The 21,531-nt window shown below is 61.9% G+C and overlaps 2 protein-coding genes across 2 annotated transcripts in view; one reads left to right on the plus strand and one right to left on the minus strand.

Moving 5' to 3' along the window:
* The first annotated feature begins 935 nt into the window (after positions 1-935).
* On the plus strand, positions 936-12,153 carry Hps4 (Hermansky-Pudlak syndrome 4). Its single transcript, XM_013014275.1, has 11 exons — positions 936-956; positions 1,216-1,323; positions 1,564-1,680; positions 2,766-2,860; positions 3,485-3,557; positions 5,813-5,849; positions 6,302-6,398; positions 6,773-7,460; positions 10,627-10,759; positions 11,065-11,173; positions 11,887-12,153. The coding sequence occupies exons 1-11, from the start codon at positions 936-938 to the stop codon at positions 12,056-12,058; spliced, it is 1,650 nt and encodes a 549-aa protein (XP_012869729.1). The 3' UTR covers positions 12,059-12,153.
* Positions 12,154-15,574: 3,421 nt separating this feature from the next.
* Asphd2 (aspartate beta-hydroxylase domain containing 2) overlaps positions 15,575-21,531 on the minus strand; it is a 20,280-nt gene continuing 14,323 nt past the window's right edge. The window contains exons 2-4 of the mRNA XM_013014276.1: positions 20,931-21,527; positions 16,026-16,139; positions 15,575-15,694 (exon numbers count right to left, since the gene is read on the minus strand). Coding sequence (XP_012869730.1) covers positions 15,585-15,694; positions 16,026-16,139; positions 20,931-21,527 — 821 coding nt within the window. The 3' untranslated portion in view covers positions 15,575-15,584. The remainder of the gene's footprint in view (positions 15,695-16,025; positions 16,140-20,930; positions 21,528-21,531) is intronic.

A 21,531-nucleotide genomic window follows, 5' to 3' on the forward strand; every position in this document is an offset into this window, starting at 1 on the left:
GAGCCACAGCGCCACTTCCGGCTTTTTTCTTTTTGCTTATGTGGTGCTGAGGAATCGAACCCAGGGCCTCAGGCATGCAAGGCAAGCGCTTTACCACTGAGCCACCTTCCCAGCTCAACTTCATTTGTTTTTTTTATGTGGTGCCAGGGAATCAAACACAGGGTTTTGTGCATACTAGGTGAGCACTCTACCACTAAGCCGCATCCCCGGCCTGTGGATGCTGTTTGTCACTGGCCAGATGGGTTTAGGGCCTGAGCTCCTCCCTGGTCTGGAAGGCTCTGTGTGAGCTCTGCAGTGCCTTCATTCTTGTGGCCTTACCATAGGTCTTGAATCCAGTAGAAGTCCTCTGGTCTTAGTTGTTTCCAGGAAAGCTCTCCATCCTTTGCCTCCTTTGCGTTTGCTCTGTGCACTCAGCTGTGGGTTTCTGCCAGGGGTGGGGCACGTCTGCTTGTGTGCCGCCGCGTGTGGCCTTGGAAATCATTTGTACATAACGGGACAAGGACAGACCGTTTGCTTCTCTGCCCACAGCCATCTGCCTGTACTGATAATTTTGTATGGTCGGTGATGATGTTATAAATATCCAAATGGCAGAAAAAAAGCTCCCCACCCCTGCAAGCTGGTGGGTTGGTGATTGGATCTGCCTTCGGCCACAGGCCGGCTGGGGGAAGGGGATGCTTCCTGTGTGGCTGGTGTCAGTGAACACAGTCCTGTGCTCTGGTCGGGCGGCAGGGCTGTGTGCTTTTCTAATGTCTGCTGGTTCCCTTAGGGCAGATTCTGAGGGTTTGCCAGAGCTCACTCTCCACCTCTGCAAGTACTTGCCATGTGTAGTGAGGGCCCTAGGCTCTACCCTGGGAGGTTAGATCTGGTGGTTTACTTAGCAGCTGCCCGCAGTGCCTTCTCTGGCTGTGCACAATTTGATGAAACCTCACTTACACATGCATTATCCAGCCCACACGGTACACAGAGGCCAGTGTTGGCCGTGGTCTGTGGACCAGGCATCATGGAGGAGTCCTGCAGGAGAGGGTGACCTGGGGAATGAACAGGTTGGCACGGGTAGAGGGATAGACAGAACGTGTTCTCTGGGGACAGCAGTGTGACTGCAGGAGGCCCGGGCTCAGATGGGTTTTGGTGGGCCCCCGGCATCTGCAGAGGCTGGGGTGCTGGGCCTGCTCTCAGCAAGAGAAGCACCTGTCCTCCTGTGTCCCCTCATCACAGGCTCTGGGCTGTGCCGTGGAGCTCCCCGACAGCAGCTGCAGGCGTTTTTTGGACCAGCTCATTGGCTTCTTTCATTTCTACACTGGCCCCGTGGCCCTGGCTTACAAGGTACGTGTGCTGTGGTGCAGGGTCCTGTGGGCCTGTTTAGCAAGCCAGCATGGCCGGGGGGGCAGCGGCGTTTCCCCAGCAAAGGCGGGACACCGGTGGGAGCCAGGCATGACCCGCGTGGGGATAAGGACAGGCTTCCTGCAGGGCTGTCTTCCCAAGTGAGGAATGCCTTCGGGAGCCCCTTTGCCAAAGTCTGTGCCCCCAGATGTCAGGTGCGACCCTGGGCCATTGGTGTTGCAGAAGCGATCGAGGGAGGAGCTGGCCACGCAGTGGGACGCCTTCATTGAGCGAGTCCTGAGCAACACCACGGAGCTGCATAAGATATTTGACTCTCTCTGGAACCTCGACCAGACCAAGGTGACCCCTGCCTCTGCGCCCGTGCTGTGCCGGGGCGGAGCTGCGTACGAGCGTGGCATCCCCGCAGCTTGGGGATTGAGGACGAGGCAAGCATGGCCTCCAGAGCTGCTTTGCTGGGCAGCAGGCTGCTTCTCAAGCGCCACCAAGCCACCATTCAGGAAAGGGGCCGCTCGGCCCCGCCTCTGCAGGTTGAGCTACGCCACTCCTGTCCTCTGCCCTCCTGGGGCGCCATCTGTCTAGCTGGCTCTCAGGTTGACAGTCTCTAAGAGGGTCTGGAAGGGCTTGTCTGAGGCGTTCTGCTCTCACTGGCCCTCAGTGAGTGACGCTGCCCATGCGGCTACCATGTGTGTGCCATGGGCGCACACGCCTCGTCTCACTCGTAAGCAGTGTGTGACGGTGTGCAGCGCATAACTCTGCTAGACCAGCCAAGGACGCTCCACTTCTGTCCTGTTGGGAGAGTCTGGTGACAGTGACTATAGCGGAGGCCTTTCAGGGGGGCTGGTGGGGCTGGGCCCTGCCGAGGCCAGGAGAAGGGAGTAAATGGAACTTCGCACCAGGCAGGCGCTTTGGGGCTCTGTTCCTCCTACACTGAGCGCCGGCGGCCCAGCAGAGCTCCCAGTGGGGTGCAGGTGCTTGTGTTCAGCTTTAGAGTCTTGTGACTCCTCATGCAGATGAGAGCTGGGCCAGGCAGACCCAGTGGAAGGCTGGAGCAGGCTGGCGTTTCTGGGCTGTGGGACCTGTGTACATGCTGGTTCCACCTGCTGTGCCCCTGGGGACTGGGCTGCAGGGGGCGGTGGTTCCCCCACCCCCAGGGCCTTGGTGTGGGCGTTCTCTCCCCCTCTGCTGCCCACTCCTGTCAGCGCTGACAGCCGGTGCTCTAGGCCATCTGCTTTGTCCCCAGAGAGTCGCCGGATGCCACATTCACAGGCCTTTGTGCCAAGAATCTGGCACTTGGCTATGTCCTGATGGTCGTGCTGTGGGACGCCTTCTCCTCACTCCAGGTTTGGGGTGGTGAGCTGCCTGTAGGCAGGACCACCACCCCTTTTCTGAGTGTGCCCATGGGGCTGTGCACTCTCCCTGCACAGGTAGAGCCCCTGCTGTTACTGAAGGCCACGCTCATCCTGCAGAACTGCCAGCGCGTACCTCACATCCTGGCCGGCTGTGTCCTCTACCGGGGGCTGTGAGTCATGCCGCAGGGGCTGGGAGGGGCGGACTTGGGGGCTGCAGCTCAGCCTCTGACTACTTGCTTGTAGATGCCGGGATGGTGGGGCCGGGCTGGGGTTCAGTGTCTGGCTACTGTGCGTGCAGGCTGTTTGGCCGCAGTCATGGCTTAGGGCACAGTAGGTACCAGAAGTTGTCATATTGGAGCGGGCTGGGGTAGAAGAGGGACCTTGTAGTTCTCAGAGCGTCCATGTACAAGTGCCGGCGGCAGCACATGAGCAAGCCTGCGTGGGGCACCTTCCGCCGGCCTCCCAGTGCCCTGTGAAAGTGAGCTGCTCCAGCTCTTTGGCCTCACAAGGATAGGCCCTGAAGATGCTGCGGGTTTGCTGGGGCTTCCGCCATGTGTGTGAGCACTCAGCGTTGTCCCTGGAAAGATATTCATAGGCGGTCCCCTCTTGGTCCAGCCTGGCTAAGGAGTTTGGGCCTGGGAGCTGTCCACAGGGACTGTCAAGGGCCTCCTCTGACCTGTGCCAGCTGGAACTGGAAGCAGCCAGGGCCTCTTGAGTAGCGGGAATAGCCACTCCCCTCCTTGTAAGCTTGGAGGTCCCCTGTTCATGGAGTTGTCGTTGTTTCTGATCCCTAGGACTGTGAGCACCCAGCTCCCACCCTCCCTCACCGCCAAGGTCCTGCTTCGCCAGTCCACACCTGGGAACCAGGTACCCGCGCCAGTCACAGAGCACGTGCTGGGCATGGTTCTCCCAACCCTTGTCGGCACCCTCATCTGCCCGCGGGGTCTTACTGCACTCCCAGGCAAGATGGAAGCGTATTTCCTTGGACTGGGTAACTGCTGAACTCTGAGCCTGTGCATTTCCACACTGGGATGCTGTGGTTTCTTTGGTGGTTCTAAGGGTTGACGTCAGGACCTCACATTTGCTAGGCAGGTAACCGTAGCCGAGCCACTCCCCCAGGCCTTTTGCTTTAGCTTGCGTCTCAGATGGGGTGGCACATTCTTGTCCAGAGCCTGTTTAGGACCCGTGATCCTTGAATGTATGCTTCTCATGTAGCCGAGATTACAGTAAATGCCATGGTACCCAGCTTGTTTATTTTTTTTGTTTGCTTTGTTGTTGTTGTTGTTGTTGTTGTTTTTGTCAGTCCTGGGGCTTGAACTCGGGGCCTGGGCGCTGACCCTGAGCTCTTTTGTTCAAGGCTAGCACTCTACCACTTGGCGCCACAATGCCACTTCCCAGCTTGTGTTTTGAGATAAGGTCATGCTAACTTTTCGCCTAGGCTGACCTTGTGCTTCAATTCTCTCTCTGCCTGAGTTGTTGCAAGTACAGGTGTGAGCCACATGCTGGCCTGAGATGTCATGTTTTTCTGGCACCTGGGCAGGACAGAGCTCCTTGAAGACAGGGTTCCCTACCTGTTTGACCCACACGCTTTGCCTCTGCAGCGTTGGGAGGCTGTGTGGTTCCATGCCACACAGCTTTGTCCTGCAGGTGAAGTCTCTTCGCCCCCTGCTGGTGGGGTCTGGCAGGACGGCCTTTCGGGTCCCCTTTCCTCTCACTGGAAATCTCCACTAAGACAAGACTGACTGCTGGAAAAGATGTAGCTTCAAACCTGCTAAGTCAGATAAACAGCCGTGCAGGGTAGGCTTGGCAAGCACTGGACTGTGCGCCAGCTGCCCACAGGGAACACTTCACGGACCTGCTCATAAGCATGCGTGGGGCCAAGGCCAGGGGCTGGGTAGACTGAGATTATACACCTACTTGGGAGACAGAGATGTGGAGGATTGTGGTTCAAGTCCAGCCCGGGCAGCAAGTATGCACGGCCCCTTCGAAGGGCTGGGCAAGGTGGTACACACCCTTCTTTCTAGCTGTGGCAGAAAGTGTAAACTAGGCCACCTAGGGCAGAAGGCAATACCCCATCTCAGACAAAAAACAAAAAGTGCAAAAGGACTGGGAACGTGGCTCACATGTTTGACTTCAAACCACAGGACCACCAAAACCTCTGCAGATGGGCTGTCACTATAGCTCAGTGGCAAAAGAGTAGCCAGGGATATTCTGGGGAGTCTGTTGCATGTTGTTGCTTTGGGCAGAAGTGTTACCACTCACATGTTTCGAAAGTACAAAAAGGCAGACAGAAAAGAGAAAAGCATTCACATGAACAGCATCGTGAGTTTGCAGTTGAGGATTATTTTAAAAAAACTTTTAAGGAGTGGTGAATGCTGGTGGCTTACACCTGTCATCCTAGCTACTCAGGAGGCTGAGGTCTCAGGATACTGGTTCACATTCAGCCCTGGCAGGAAAGTCAGTGAGACGCTTGTCTTTAATTAAACACCAAAAAAGATGTAAGTGGAGCTATGGCGCAAGTTGTAGAGTGCTAGCCTTGAGCACAAAAGAAGCTCAGGGACAGCACCCAGGCCTAGAATTGAAGCTCTAGGACTAATACACAGACAAAACAAAACAAAACTTTGGCCTGGAGGAGTAGATGTCTAGTAGTAATGGAAAGTGTGGCTTCTTGAAATGGTTGAGAAAAAAAGGCCTGGGAATGGGAGGGTGGTTTTCTGTGTTGTGGTTGGTTCTGGCAGGCCCCTTGGGAGCCTACAAATGGTGGTAAAGTTTCTTTTTTCCCTTGGCCATGAAGCAGAATGAGTGGGAAATGGGGTCCAGCCATGAGGGGCCTGGTCCTGTGGGAGTCAGGTGGTGCCCCAGCGGGGGATCCCGGGGCAAGTGTATCTATGGGTACTGGAGCTTCCCAAAGGGAGAAGGCCGCACAGGTCTGCACCCAAGCTCAAGGCAGGCCAGGTGGGTAGGCTCTGCCAGCAGCTTGGGGAGCATTGCTCCCTGGGGTTGGGACAAGCTCCCTGGTTGTGGCTGAGTCCTGTGAGCAGAACCGTGGTGTTTGGGTCAAGTTCAGATCATGGTGCCCAGTGCCAGCCCGTGCATGTGTGTGTGTGTGTGCTTGTTTGCAGAACCCGCCTGCAGCTGGAGCCGCCCCGCAGGAGGCGGGTGAGTGTGTGATGCGGGTGGCCTTGGGGAGCGGCTCTGTCATGCCGCCTGGCGAGGGCCAAGCCAGCTGACGGCTGGCAGGGCTCGGGTGTGTCTCCCCTGCCTGGGAGGGCATCGCCCGTTGGATTCCTAATTGCCAGACTTGATGCTGCCACACCCTCCCACCCCCTGCGTTCACATCCCCCAACGTGGCGCTGTGCAGAGCAGTTCCAGGGGCCGGGCTGGGCTGGACAGAACGGGGAGCAGCCACATGCTGCAGGGTGTGGCCGTGTCCACAGGTGGGGCCGAGGGGGCTGGTCCCTTTTTTCCTAGCTCAGGTCTGGCTTTTTTACTGAGTGCCATTCAAGGTCCTGGCGCTGAGTCTCCCCGTCCTCCCAGTTCTGGGCTGAGCATGGCCCTCTGTTCTCTGGGGCCCAGCGGCAAGCCCTGCCCATGTTGCTTTGCAATTCCAGGAGTAGCATTGCCCCCCGGCGTCCAGATCACCCCGGTTTTCCTGACCGAAAAGGAGGCTGCCAGCCTCCGTGAGTTTGCAGTGCAGCGGACAGCCAGGTAGGTGGGTGGGTGAGCAGGCCCGGGCTGTGCCAGCGCGCCCTCAGTCCTGGACCTCAGTCCCCCCTCACTTCCTGTCCGCAAGGCAGCACCCGCAGCTTGTGGGGTCGTCAGGGCTGAGAGGGGGCTTCTCCCTAGGCCTCGGCTTCCTCGGGCGAGAGGCTGCCAGCAGGCCCTGGAGCCACGTGCCTCGGTTCTCCCAGCATGTGGGTTCCCTCTGCTACATGGCAGTAGTGCGCGTGTGCTGGGAGGGCTCTGCCGTGGGAGGCAAAGCCCCGGGGCCTTCGCACGCCCGTCCCCGGCACTGTGCCTTCCCTTTCTCCCCGGCGGAGCGTCCTGCAGCGGCTGACCTCCCTTCCTCGTCTGTTTGCCAGCTCTCCTTCGCCAGCCAGACTCCAGGAGGGCTTAGAGCCCCATCCTCCCCGAAGCACCTCTGCCTCCGGAGAAGTCGCCATCAGGCTTGTGGCGTCCACGGCCACCTCCGGGCCCGCATCCCCCGATGGAGTGTGGCCAGATGGCAGGGAGGAGGAGGGCCGCTTGCCTGGCCCTGGGCTGCACAGCACAGCCTGGAAACGGGACCCTGGCCGTGGCTCCCTACAGGGGGAGCGGGGCTTGTCTGCAGTGTGTGGTGTGGAAGCTCCGGGCCGCGGTGCCCTCCCACCTGAGGGCAGCCCAGGCAGAGGTCCGTGCAGCGAGAACCGCGTGCACACCTGCGGCGGCCCCGCACTCGAGCCCCCCGAGGACACTGCCGGCACCTGCCAGCTGTGTCCACTCTCCCAGCATGGAGCCCGGGGACAGTCTCCAGGCCCTCCTGGAGCCCACGGCCAAGACCCTCCCCCCAGGGGAGGGCAGACAGAAAATGAACTTTCCGGGGGCCATGCAGCCCCTGGTCCCCCATGCAGCTCAGCCTCTGCAGACACAGGCGACGCTAGCCTGACCCCAGCAGGGTCCCACGTGAGGCTTGTGCCCATGGCTCTGTACACTCACAGCGTCAAGGGGCTGGCGCTGTCCCTGCTGGCCGAGGAGCCGCTGCTCGGGGACGACGTGGCCATCGAGGAGGTGGTGAGTGTCCCCAACCCCTCTCCCAGCCTCTCTGCAGCCTCTCTTGCCTCCTAGATATGCAGACAGGCTGGCTCATCCTTGGACCTGTGGCACAGCCTGGCTAGAGCCTCGTGTTTCTGCAGGGCTGCTGTTGGTCTGTGCTCTCCCGCCTCCTGCAGGGTATGAGGCGTGGGCCTGGGAGGAGGGAGGAGTTGGGACAGAGTCTTGCTTCATTCTCCAGCTGAGTGGCCTGGCCTGCAGTACGCCTCTCTGGGCCTGTGCTTCCTGGTCAGTAGGGTGGTTCTGGGCTCCCATTCCAGATGCCTCGGTTCCCTGCCAGGGCCGTGCTGGCTGCCGTCTCTGCTGGAATGCGCTCTGTGCCACAGCCCAGTGGCAGTCCCTCTCCCCTCTGTGGCCAGCATCGCAGGGCTGTGGCCTGGAGCCATCTCACATCCCCATGGGCTCCAGCGGCTCTGAAGCCTCTCCAGCCCTTCCCTGCACACTGACCTTCTCCAGGCCGGCCGCGCTGAGGATGGAGTTGCTATGGTAACAGCCTTGCCTCACGGGCAGGAGCCGTGCAGGAACAGCGGGTAGCAGTTGCTGCAGGGCATAGGCTGTCCTGGGGCTGGCTTGTTTTTCTCCTTAATCCATGTTATTTGAAGCCGATCTTTATTGGCGTGCAGGGCTGTGGCCTCCATAAACCAGCAGGTCACCTTGGAGCGTGGGGAGGGGAGGGGAGGCTGCAGGGCATGTCTGTGCCTGGAGCTGCTAGTCGGAAGCAGGGAGTGGCGCTGGTCTCTGTCCCCTTCCACAGGCCCCAAGCACCCAGCTGTGTTGTTCTGGCGCTCGGTGAACTCACTGTCAGCAGGGATGGTTGTCCAACCGACTGATGACAGCGGGGTTCTGGGGTTCTGGGTACAGCCTCAGGCTTCAGTTTCCCTGGTCCTGTTAGGCATAGTGTGCGCTGAAGGCCGGTGTCTAGATGGCTTAAATCCAGCTGTGCGCCTGTCACCTGGGCCCTACCCTGGGGCAGCTGTGGGAGGAGCTCTGCACCTGTCCCCAGTACAAAAGCTCGGCCTGGCTGTAGTGGAAGCTGGCAGGCGCAGACCCAACGTGCATGTCCCCCTGTGCCAGCCCGGCCCCCGGGACTCAGCGTGTGGCCCACATGCTGCCGTGACAGCATCTGTGAGCTCATGTGTGCAGTGGGCATGGGCGCCAGAGACTGGTGTGGCGTGTGGGTGTGTGGGGCTGGAGGCTCGTGTGAAGCAGGCGTGGCCTGGGCTCGAGGTGGAGTGCACATGGGTGCCGGCTGCCCTGTCTGAAGAGCAGAAGGGACTGCTGGGTTCAGCAGCGCAAACCTTGTGTCCATGGGAGAGCTATGCTCCTGCCTTTCCACCTTCATGCGCCTAGCACATCCTTGATCAGCTTCCTGGAAGTCCTGGAGCGCACGCCCTGGGAGGGGTCCAGCACCCCAGGGCATGCCGAGCAGCAGCCAGGATGGGCTGAGGGAGTGGGGGGCTTGGCTGGGGACAGCGCAGTGGCTGTTGTAAGATCTGCCGGAGCCCCAGGGGATCTCCTGACCTCTGACCCTGGCCAGCAGGTCGCCTGCTCGCTGCTGCTGCTGCTGCTGCTGCTGCCGCCCCGGGACAGGTGCTGACCGGGCAGTGCTCCCCCTCCCCTCAGGAGGTGATGTGGAAAGGCGGGCCTTTGGCCTGCTTTCTCCATCTGGTGGGCTGTGCACCGCCAGGGCCCTTGCCAGGGGAGGGTGGACCAGACGTCAGGATCAGGGACCTTGCGTTGCTGTCCTTTCTAGGGATGTGCTGGGGGGGCTGTGGCTGGGCCCAGGAGCACCCCACAAGCACCCAGCAGAAGCTCACAGATCATTCTCCCCAGCCACGCAGAGGTGGTCTGCGAATGCACTTGGTTTCAGTACTGTGTGCTCGAGGGCCGTCCCACTTCACGGCTAAGCAGTTTTGTCTGGAGTACGAGTTAAGACTCCAGATTCTGGAGGCCAGGCTTGGTGCCTGGGAGAACGGGCTCGTTCTGGCCTGCTCTGCACCCCTTCTCCCTCTGGCAGCAGGCTGGACGGGACGGGTGCCATTCACGGGCTTCCAGTGGTGCTTGTGCACGCACACGCGGGCTCACACGTACACACAGCTGGTCACCCGGGAGGCTCCTGAGCCGAGGGGTGCGGGTGGGGGCAGCGTGAGGTGCAGCCAGGGCCGGCCTGCGCCCATGCAGGGCTCGGGCATTGAGACAGAGTCTTGGCAGGACGTGGGGTGGGGGTGCCTTTCCATGGCAGTCCCCGCATGGGGAGCTGAGGCAGACGCTTGTTGAGCCGCAGGCCAGTCTGACCCTGACCCTAACAAAAAACGGTAAGCCAGGGACCGATGCAGTGTCTGAGGTATTTACAGGGGAGTGTGCCTCGGGGCCTGGATGGCTTCCTCCGGCCAACACCCCCACAGCGGGCCGTCACCTGACATGACCTGCAGGGATGACCCTTTCCACTGCCTGACTGCAAAGCCGGCCTTGGGTAGCACGTTGGCCAACGCAGGCGGCTGCCTGGGCATCTGTGTAGGAAGCTCTGGCAGGCTGGCCTCACCTGGAGCCCCGGTGCAGCCCACCTGCAGAGATGGCGCCACGTCCCCAGCGAGGCTCCCAGCAGAGCTCTAGAGAGGGGTGCTGGGGGTGCTCACGGGCCAGGAAAGCAGCCCAGCCTGCCAGGAGGGTAAAAAGCGAGTGTCCGTCACTACTGATGGCTTGCACCACCTCTGTCACATAAGAACGACACAAGCTGGACAGCACTGTGTTCTCAGCTTACCTGCACTTGTCTCTGGGAAGGTTCTGGAAGCACAGGTGTGTGGCCTCGAGGCACGTGCCTGGTGGGAGCTGGTTTTCCTGTCCGCGCCCACAGTGGGCAGCTTCTCTGCCTCACGTGCCGTCCCCGCTTCCTCCTCTTGCTTTTCTGCCACGCGATGTTGACATTAACGTGTCGGGACCCGGGGTGTGAGCTGGCGCTCAGTCCACAGGGTGGAACTGTAGGTTGTAAGCTAGTGTTCTGTCCACACGGGCGGAACTGCACAGAACTGTGCCCCGGCGCCCTGTGGTGTTGCTGGGTGCTCAGGTGTGAAGTAGGTCCCTGGCGAGCAGCAGGCAGCCTGCTGACCCGCTGCTGTGCCCTCTGCAGTACCATGGCAGCCTGGCGTCCCTGAACGGGCTGGAAGTCCACCTGCAGGAGACACTGCCCAGAGAGGACGCGGGCCCCACCAGCCGCACGCACAGCTTTGTGCACTACGACCGCGTGCAGGGCGTGATGATGGGTGAGGAGCGGGCACTGGCCAGTGCAGAGCGCCAGGAGTGCCTTCTAGAAGCCAGTGGAGGGAGCCCCAGGCGGGGTCAGATGGACCGGCTGGTGCTGGTGGGCTGTCTCCTCAGTGGTCCGAGAGGCATTCATGCGTGCTCAGACGCCTGTGGGGTCTGCCCCAGAACTCTGAGATGCCCACAGAGCCCTGTGGGCTCCTGGCCAGGGCGGCTCTGCCTGCTCTCCAGGCACTGGGCCGGGCTTAGGAAGGGAGGGAAGGGCGGCTGGGCTCAGCTGCTCACCAGCTCTGTTTCCTCCTGGAAGCGAACCTGCTGCTGGGGCCCACCCCCGTGGACCGCCGCTTCCTGCAGGCCGTCAGCCTGATGCACTCTGACTTCGCCCGGCTGCCCACACTGTACGAGATGACCGCCAGGTGAGCTCCCCCCCCCCCCCCCCCACCCGCTCTGTCACCCCAGGTCCCAGGGCGGAGCTGCGCCCTGGCAGGCCGGCTGTCCCCTTGCCACCAGCTCCGCCAAAGCCGGGCTGTGGCCGCCGCATGACACTCAGGTCCACTGCACACCAGTGCCAGGTTGCTGGACGGCTCCGGGATTCTTCCTGGGGTTAGTCCTCCGGAAGCGGTGCCTGTGTCTGCCCCCACGGTGCTAGGGTGCAGCCAGGCCCTCCAGACCTTGCCATGGCTCCAGGGGTCCCCGGCAGCTGGAGCAGGACCGGCCCTCCTGTCGCTAGGAAGGGAGCCCGCCCTGCTCCCCGAGGAGGCCGGGCTTCGCTGGGCCCTGCCGTCCCTCCCTCCTCCCTCCCTCAGCCTCCGTGTCCACAGGAGTCGCTGTCATTGTCCATCCCCGGTCCCCCTCCCCATCACCCTGTGTGGGGAGCAGACTCAGCTTCCAGAGACTGATGTGACACCTCTTGGAGTGGTGGGGGATGGGGCTGCTCCAGGGGGAGGGGGACTGGCCACGCCCCTCCCCACCCAGCCCCGACAGCTTCAGGTCAGGCCCACCACACGCCACCTAGGCCCAGTTGTCTGTGGGCACCACGTCCTGAAATGTCAACGCGGCGGCAGCGCCGGTGCCCTACTGGGCACGGCACACAGCAGGTGTCCCTCCCGGCCTGTCGCCCTGCCCACAGGAGTGCCGCCACGGCCGTGTACGCCTGCTGCAGCCCTGCCCAGGAGACATACTTCCAGCAGCTGGCCCCGCCGGCCCGCGGCTCCGGCTTCCCCAGCCCCCAGGACGGCGCCTTTGGCCTCGCTGGCCAGGCCAGGCAGAAGCTGCTGAAGCACGGAGTGAACCTGCTCTGACGGGGCCTGACGCCCACCCTGCCCCGGCCCGGCCCGCCGGAAGGCCCGGCCCAGAGGGCGCCACCGCTGTGCACCGCAGAGCTCCCTGCCTGGGTGCCTTGCAGCCTTTGCTGTGCTGGAACTTGGCCCTGCGGGTGGGGTGTGGGGGTCGCACGTGGTCCTGCAGGGCCTGCTCGGACCTCTCTGTGCCTCTTGTCCCACAGGCCGTGTGAGCTCCGTCAGCGCCAGCTGCCTCCCCAGCTTCGGGCTCCCCAGCGCCCCGGAGGGAGGGCGCAGGGTCTGAGGCAGGGCCTGAGGATGTGCTGGTTTAGGCGAGGGCGGGCTGGGCAAGCACCCCGTCCCACGGGGGACCCCAGGCCAAGTCCAGCTGTGCTCCTGTGTGTGTGTCCCTCCATGGACGGCGGCTCGTGCTACATGCCTCGTGTTTCGGGGCCCATGGGGGAACTTCCCAGCCCCGGCGGCATCTGGCGCCCCAGGCACCCTAGCTGTGCTCCATTACGGCCTGGTGCCGCTTTCCTGAAACAAGTTACGGAGGGCTAAGAATAAAGGAAGCAGCGCTGGAGAGGGCTGAATCGTTGCTAGTATTCCTGGCGATGTGTGCAGGTGTGTGTGTGTGTATGTGATCCAACAGGTCTCAGCTGCCTGAGGAGCTAGGGTTACAGGTGTGAGCCACAGCACCCAGCCAGTGGCCTTGTTCACAACATAGGGCATAAGCAAGGTCCAGGCCTCCTGGGGCCCCTGTGCACCCGCCCCCCCTCCACCCCCCGGCTCTCTGTGCCCCAGAGGGGGCTGCGTCCAGACCTGCCCTCCAGCACTGCAGGGGCCCAGGCTGGCACTCAAGTCTGCCATTGGAGTGTCTGCTTAGAACGTAGGCATGGACCTGCGTGCTCAGGCCGTTGGGGTGACCCGTGCACCTGTTACCATGTGGCTCTGACGTTCTGTGTTGTCTGGATGATGCCAAGGGCAGGCATCTTGTGTTGTCCGGGCTGGTAGCTCACACCTACAGTCCTCCCAGCTCAGGAAGCTGAAATCCAGAGGGTCACAGTTTAAAGCCAATCTGGGCAGGAAAATCAGTGTTAATCTCTAATTAGCAAAAAGCCTGGCTGGAGGCCAAGCCCAAGGGGTGGAGTGCAGGTGGAACTGGGAAGGCCCCATGTTCGAATCCCCGTAATTGCTTTATGGAACTGGAGAGGGAAGCGGTAGGGAACATGCTTGCCCCCTCTGAGCCTCAGACCCTTCTAGATTCCCATCCTACAGCACCGAGCCCCACTTGCTCCTCAGTGGTCCCTGCGGAAGAACTTGGTGGGTGATGTGTCCAGTTTCTGCAGTCAGGCAGCCCAGGGGCCCAGGAGCAGCTGATGGGTCTGGCCCCCAAACTCAAGGCCTTCGCAGCGGCTGTTCTAGCCTAGCCGGCTCAAAGCTGGGGTCCAGAGGCACTGAGGGTACAGCAGCTGGTGTGGGGGGGCCCTGGGCTCCACCCCCTCAGCGCAGAGATAAATAAGTGCTGAACAGATAAGCCGGCTGGGCCGTGGGCAGGACGGTGGGGGCGGGAGCTGTGCCGCAGGAGGGGCCGGGGCCTCTGCCAGATGTGGCGGGAGGTGGGCCGGCTGCCTGGGGTAGGAGACAGGCTGGAGGCAGCAGGCAGGAGGCCGGCTCCCCTCACACGGGAACACCTCCAGCCACAGTGCGCAGGAGTGAAGCACCCGGCAGCCCGGCTGCGGCTCCCTCGGCTGAGGCCCAGGGGGAACACACCCTCTTGCCATGTGCCCAGCAGATCAAAGCACTGGGCTCTTGAGTGGGTGCCAGGTACCGTCTCTGCCAAGAGCTAACAGGTAAGAAGAGGCTGAGGGGCGTGTCCCAGCGGACAGACCATTGGCTTTCCTGTTGTCAGAAGCCTGGGTTTTTACATCGATGGTATTCCAGAGGCTCCCTGCTGCCCTGTCCCCGCTTTCTCCCTTGCTGTATGGGGTGGGATGCAGGGCCGTGTGTGTGTGTGTGTGTGTGTGTGTGTGTGTGTGTGTGTGCGTGCGTGCGCGCACATGGAGCTGTGCAGCCACGTCAGCCTCAGCATGTGGCCCCAACACAATCCCCCGAGGAGAGCGACACCCACCCCCACGGCTCCAGCCCACACCCCTTTTCCCCAACACCACTGGAGCAGCCGGTCTGGTTTCAGATCTTTATTTATTCCTGTGCCCTGGCACATCCCCCGAGGGTGGGCGGGCCCCCTGGGCTGCAGGCTGTAAACGTCGGGCAGTGTGCGTGGACCATGCACGTCGGGGCTCTGACACGGCACAGACGGCGGGTGGTGGACGTGCTGCGTCTTCTGCCTGCTTGCCAGAGGCCCAGCCCACAGCAGGCAGCGTGTGTCCTTGCGTGAACGCCGGGCCCGTGGCGGGGCTGGCTGCACCTGTCCAGTTCCTGAGCGCTATACACACGACCCTGCTGTCAGGACCCAGTCCCAAAACAGCGTGAGAGTGCAGCGGGGCCCTGCTGCCGGCCGCTCACGGGAGGCTGTCGAGATGAGCATCCCCAGTGGGCGTCCATGCCCTTCCCTTTGGGAAGAGAACGATGTGATCTTCACTGAGGCCGAGAGGACCGCACAGGGAGCCCAGGTCCTTGGGGACGGTCTCCCCGCGTCTGCACGTGCATGTGCGTGCGCACACACGGCTTGCCACTCGGCACATACTTTTGTATGGTGACAGATGTGAGCCGATCATTGTCTGAATCTCGCATTTGTCATCATCAGCAGAACTCTACAGCAGAACAGACCGAGGGGCAGATCCAGGGCTCTGCGGGCCAGAAAAGGCTTCCTGGAGCATGACTGGATGCGGGCCCGGCCCACTGCGCCCCCGTGGCCAGCCTGGCTCTGGCCACCGCACACCCAGAACCAGCGCAGTGGGGACAGGGCCGGGCGGCTCTGCGGGGGCCCCGCTTGGGTCTCAGCTGTGTAGATGAGGAATGCTCCTACCACGAGGGGGTCCCTGGCAGGCTCCGAGGGGTGGGTGCAAGGGTGACGGCTCCCTACCCCACACGAGAAGCCGGGGTACAAGGGCTGCAGATGGAGAGGGCCCCGCACGCCAGCACCACGCCCAGTTCCCCGGCTGTTGTCTTGGTTTTGTTTGGTTTTGCTTTACAGATGACCACAAGGAACTTGCACAGGATCACATTCAGACAGACAACCATTTGGTGACTCTTATCTCAGGACACGGAGGAAACCGAGTGGCTGGGGCAAGTGGACGGGGTCCGAGCCACTCGCGGCCGAGGGGGTGCACTGGTGGGCCAGGGAGGGACCTCAGAGCAGATGACTGGAGGGAAAAACAAATCCAGGGAGATAGAAGCGGAGACGCTGCGTGGCGGCGGCGGCCACGGGATGTGGTCCCCAGCGGCAGGATGTCCTGGGACAGCTCCGAGGAGACGGGGGCGGTGTCACACGCGCATGGCACCCGGCGTGGCGCGGCGCGGCCGTCCTGTGCTTCGGGCTGGGCTTAGCCAGCCCATCTCACTGGCTCCGGCAACGGCAGTGTCCTCATCGTCCCGGGGCGAAGATGAAATCCAGGGCCTGCCGCTCGGCAGCTGCCACATTCGGGTGCCACAAGTCCACCATGAAGACCACACGTGGCCCATCCTCTGCTGAACCTGTGGAGAGGCAGAGAGGCGCAGGGTCGGGGCTGGGGTGTGCAGGGCTCCAGGCCAGGATCCAAGGGCACACACGGCGAGGGTGGAGGGGCGCAGGGCTGGGCACCGGCTCCCTCGCTGCAGCTGGACTTTAAAGTGTCTTTAAGTTAGCCCAGCCCAGGACCCCAAATGACTGCTAATGGCAGCTACCAAGTTGAGGCTGGCTCCTTGGTCGTGGGAACGTGGTGCACACGTGAGCGTGTACGTGTGTGCATGCGTGCACACAGGTGTGTGTAGGGGGTTGACAGGAAGGGACACCCTTGGTGCTTACTGCTTGGGGGGGGGTGCCCACCTTGGTGGAAGGCAGTGTGCAGGAAAGAGTCGTCGAAGAGAAGGCAGCGGCCTTCTGCCCAGCACTGCGGCTCGCCCCCCACCACCAGCTCGCAGCCACTCGGCGTCTTCAGACCTTGTGCAGAAAAGAGGGAAAGTGAAGGAGGCTGGAGGTTAGAGGCTGGAGGTTAGAGGGCACAGGGAAGAAGCTGCTTTGAGCCTCTGCTCCGGGCCGGAGCCCTGGTGCGGGTCTCAGTGTCTGCATCCCCCAGCGTTCCCGGGTTGGAAGGTGATGGAGCTAGGAGGCCGGGCCTTTGCGGGTGGAGGCCACGGAGGGAGGCCAGAACCCAGGCGCACACCGGCTGCAGTGGTCCTGACCAAGGACGTCTCATCTTGGAGCTGTTCTGAGGGCCCGGCCCGTGGTGGCTGGGTCCTAGCGGCCTGCGAGGAGGCCCAGCGTGGGCCTTGGGGGAGGCTGTGGAGGCCCCTGGGCTCCTGCTGCTCCAGTCACAGCCCGGCACACGGCCCTGGGCCTCCCGTTCTGCAGGGCCTTGGACTTGGGGGAGGCCAGGGTCAGACCTAGGTGGTGCTCTCCACAGCCAGCTCCAGCCTAGGTCAGCCATCACCAAAGACACGGGCTGGTGTGGAGCTCCAGCGAGGATGGAGCGCCTCCAGCCTCCAGCCTCGGAGGTTTGCTGGGTCCCGGCCTCCCTGGCTTCATTCTGGGAACGCACAGGACAGTCTGGCGCTTGTGTAACAAGCCACACATTTGAAATGCAAGCGCCTTAGCCCACAGGGCCCGGCCCTGCCGAGTGTGTGCCCCCTCGGGGTCCTACAGCCCATGCCGACACCCAGCCCACCTCCACGCAAGGCCCGTGGCGGGGGGCAGGTGCTGGCCTCATCTGTCTGTCTGTCTGCAGCTCCTCCTCCAGCTTGTGTACTACCCCTGCACTAGACACTGTCCTCCCCTCCCCCGGCCTGAAGCCCCGAACAGCAGCCCCGGTGTGGGAATGCTCTGTGAACCACGAATGGCTCCAGGGACAGCTGCACAGGCGAGTGGGAGGGACAGAGGACACAGGCTGATGGCCCTGCCCCGATGTGCTGTGTGCCTTTGGGGGGAGTCATCCGTCCTCTCTGGGCCCCACCCAGCTGTGAGGGAGGGGGGACATTCGCCTATCTACCTGTCAAGCATGCTATGAGGCTTTTAGGCTGCATCAACACTTTGCAAGGAGCCAGCATGGTGGTGCACACCTGTAATCCCAGCTACTCTGAGCTAGGGGCAGGAAGATTGAGATCTGAGATCAGCCTGGGCAAAAGCATGAGACCCTAACTGAATGAAAAGGGGCAAGTGGTAGAGCACCTGCTTAGCATGCACAAGGCCCTGAGTTCAAAGCCCAGGGCTGCCCGACTGGCAGGCCAACAACACGCACTTTGCAGACAGAGCAAACGAGCAGACTGGGCTCGGGGTCTGCTGGGAACGCGGGGTGGCCCGCACTGCGGCCCTCACAGAACCCTGCGCTCAGCTCTCCCTGCGGGTCTTGGCCCCGGCTTCCCTGCAGTCACCCGAGCCTGGAGCAGTTGCGCACTGGGCTGTGGTGCTGGCCAGGCAGCTGCACCTGTGTGAGCCTGGGCGGACTCTGCCTGGGGGGAGTGGGGTGGGGATCTGGGTCCACCCGTGGGGCTGGACACAGTCTCCTTCCTCTACGCCACCAAATGGTGCCCCACCCCGCACCTCGGTGGAGAAATGGTGGGGCTGGCTGCGAGGCCCTCCTTCCTGCCCTCCCCCTGCCCGGCCCACAGCTCGGACCTCACCATGGCCCCCCCCATGCCTGCCCACAGCCTACCACGCCTGCCTATGACCACCAACTGCATAGGGGGCACACAGGATCCCTGCTCCCCAAACACGGCCCCTGGGGGCTCCTGGGATAGAGACCAGCCCTACACGTGGCCTTGGCGGTTCCAGTTGTCCATGGCCCCTTTAGGAAGCAGGAGGAAGGGCTCTGCCCCCATCTACCCCCCACGAGCCTCTGGATGGTCACAGCGCCACATTGCGTGTACCTGGCTGGACCGGCCACGCACGCTCGCGGGCTTCCGTCAGCGAGCTTGGGGGCTGAGGCGGTTTTCTGGGAGCCTGGCACTGTGCCCTGCGGGGCAGCGGATGGTCCTGGGGCTCCAGGGAGGGGTGTGGCCGGGTGGCTGAGGGGCTGGGTGCGCCAGGCAGATGCAGGGGGGGGGGTGTCTCGGGTGGCGCTGTCGCTCGGCCCGCACTGGTACTGCAGCCAGGTGCACTGTGACCCGAGCGCTCGGCGCGCAGGCCCCCTCTTCCTGGGGGGCTTGCCCATGGAATGCCAGCGGGGGCGGGGAGGGGCTCACACCTGTAGAGGTGGAGATGTGGAAGCTGTGGGTTCGAGGCCAGCCCGGACAGGAAGGGCCTCAGGCCTCCATCTCACCGAGTGGCTGCACTGTCGTCCCCGGTGCCAGAAGGGGGACCACAGCCCAGACACAGCGCAAGACCCGGCCTGGAAAACAGCCAGTGCAAAAGGGACTGGGGGAGAACTCAAGCGGTGGAACACCGGTCTAGCCAGCACTCAGGCCGCGAGTTCAATCCCCAGTAAATGCACACTCGCAAATGCTGAGAAAACCCAGCTGCAGGCTAGCAGCACAAGCCGCAACCCCAGCTGGGCCTCTTCCAGAAGGTTCCTAGCAGCGCCGGGAGCTTGGAGGGCCCACGGTTTTCACGACAACTAGTTGGGCCAAGAAGGGAAGCACTGGGCCTCGATGCGGACCCCACGGGTTTACCCAACACGCATGCGCACACGTGCACGGTGCACTCCACCCAAGACCGCGCCCGCGGCGTGGGTGAAGTCTGGCAGCAAGAATCGCTGTACACGAGGGACCCCAACCCAGCCTGCCATCGAAAGCTTCTGAAGACCTGAGTAGCTCTGCATGCGTGAGGCCGGGGTCCCTAAACCAAAGCACCTGCAAAGGAAACTACCCCCTGCCGTCCCCCCGGAAACGCGCAGGGGTGACGCTGTCTCGTCACGTGGGTGAAGGTGCCCTGGGGGCTGTCCCCAAGCTGGAGGGGGGGGGTGTCCCAGCTCTTCCGTCCCAGCCCTGTGCCCTTACGATGAGCTGGGCGAGATCTGGTCTCTCTGTCTCACAGTGCAAAGGCGTTTCCCCTTTTAGTTTTGACAGTCCTGGAGTCTGACTTCAGGGCCTCATGCTTACTAGCCTGGAGCTCTACACCTTGAGCCATGCCTCCAGCCCTGTCTTTTTTTCTTGCTTTTTTTTTTTTTTAATGAGATAAGATCTCACTTCCAGCCCAGGCACAATCTACCCACTTTGGGTTTCCACAGTAGCTGGGATTATAGATGCATACCACAACGCCCAGCTTCCCTAGGTGGAGTTGGAATTAGGCAGGCCTTGAACCCTGATGCTCCCGTCCCTAGCCGCCTGGGCCAAGGCGGCAGCCGGCAGCCAGAGGTAGCGTCTGGAACTCGAGTTCCTTGGGTGCCTTACAAGACAGCAAGCGCTCACCGCCTCACGCAGCTGGTGGCTACTGTACCAGACGATGGAGAAGATTCTCACCTTCCACTCCTGGGAGGGTTTTGTGGGGATTTGTGGCAATCTAGGACCTGGTACTTGGTAGGCAGTCATGCTAACATTTTTGTTTTAGACGTTTTTCAGGCAGGGTCTTGTGTTTCTGCCAGGAGCCAGCCATGGACTGCAACCTTCCTGAGTCTTTGCCTAGCTGGGTCACAGGCATGTGCCCCATACCTGGTTTATTTGCTGAGATGGAGTCTTACTTTTTTTTTTTTTTTTGCCCCAGCTGGCCTCAAACCATGATCCTCCCAATCTCTGTCTACCTTGTAACTGGGATTACAGGTGTGAGCTACTGCACCTGGCTCCTGAACTTCATTGAAAATCAGGTTTGGGGCTGTGGCTCTGAGGACAAGCAGAGGCTGAGCGTGAGTGCGGCCCTGGGCTGGATTTCTGGCGCTGAAAGGGTGTGTGGGGAGAGGTTTAGGTTCACACAGAGCAGTTTCCTGTGAGGCCCAATGTCAGTCACAACCGTACTCTTTCTCTGCCTCCCTCTCTCCCTCCTTCTCTCCTCCTCCCCGCCCTCTTTTCTTTCGTGCTTGTTCTACGAAGGCTTGAACTCAGGGCCCGGGTGCTATCCCTTAGCTGCTTCTTGTTTTCTTTCTTTTTTTTTGTTGGTCATGGAGCTTGAACTCAGGGCATGAGCAGTTTTGCTTAAAGCTTGCATTCTACCACTTGAGCCACAGTGCCACTTCCAGTTTTCTGGTGGTTTTTTTTTTTTTTTTTTTTGGGTCCGGTCGTGGGGCCTGAACTCTGGGCCTGCGCACTATCCCTCAGCTCGTCAACTCAAGGCTAGCGCTCTGTGCGCCCCCAGGGCTGGGGCCACAGTGCCACCCGGCTTTTTTCTTTTTTGCTTATGTGGTCCTGAGGAATCGAACCCAGGGCCTCATGCATGCAAGGCAAGCGCTCTACCACTGAGCCACCTTCCCAGCCCGAGTTTTCTGGTGGTTAATAGGAGATGAGAGTCTCATGGACTTTCCCGCCCGAGCTGGCTTTGAGCCGTGATCCTCAGATCTCAGTCTCCTGAGGGGCTAGGATGACAGGTGTGAGCACTCAGCTTCCCTCGGCTTTATTGATCAAGGCTGGCCCTCTACCACTTGAACCACAGCTCCTGTTCTTTCTTTTTTCTTGGGGGGGGGAGTGGTTAATCAGAGGTAAGGGTCTCACACGCTCTAATGCCCGGGGTGGCTTTGAACCTCGATCCTCGAGTCTCAGCCTCCTGAGGAGCTCACCAAATGTTGCCCAAAGCACGTTAGGCCCTCGGCAAGGCTCCACATCCAGCCCGGGGTGGGGGACCCCCTGCCCACCCCAGGAGCAACATACATACCTAGGTGGCACCGGACCCGGATGTTGGTGGGCCCGTAATGCTCGGCGATCACGGTCCCGGGGCTCAGCACGGAGATGCAGGCGTTCCCAAACACATTGTTCCCAATGCAGGTGCGCAGGCTGCCCAGCAAGCGGGACGTCCGAGGGCACCGCCTGCAGTTCCTGGGGACGCACACGCCCTGGCTGAGCAGGTGGAAGGTGAGCCACTCGCCGCCCGCCGCGCTGTGCACCTTCCAGCCCTGCGGCAGGCTGCAGTTGGAGAAGGCCTTGTACAGGGCCTCGAACTCGCACAGGATGGTCTGGAAGTTGCGCTCCAGCAGCTCCACGTCGTGCTTCTGCGCGTCGCGCGCGAAGTAGGGCGCGGTGGGGAGGTCGGGCAGGAAGAAGACCTCGGGCTTCTGGATGGACGGCCGGCCGCCGCGGTAGCGGCCCTGCTCGCGGATGCCCTTGTGGATGCGGCCCATGCCGGCCCACGAGTAGCGCTTGGCGTACTCCTGCAGGTTGCGGTAGAGCCGCTGGTCGCGGCCGCAGCCCGGGGCCCCGCAGGCCGCGCAGCCGTCCCGCGGGTGTCTCGGGTGGCGCTGTCGCTCGGCCCGCACTGG

Source organism: Dipodomys ordii, unplaced genomic scaffold (genome assembly GCF_000151885.1).
Source record: "Dipodomys ordii isolate 6190 unplaced genomic scaffold, Dord_2.0 Scaffold23, whole genome shotgun sequence".
Taxonomy (NCBI): domain Eukaryota; kingdom Metazoa; phylum Chordata; class Mammalia; order Rodentia; family Heteromyidae; genus Dipodomys; species Dipodomys ordii.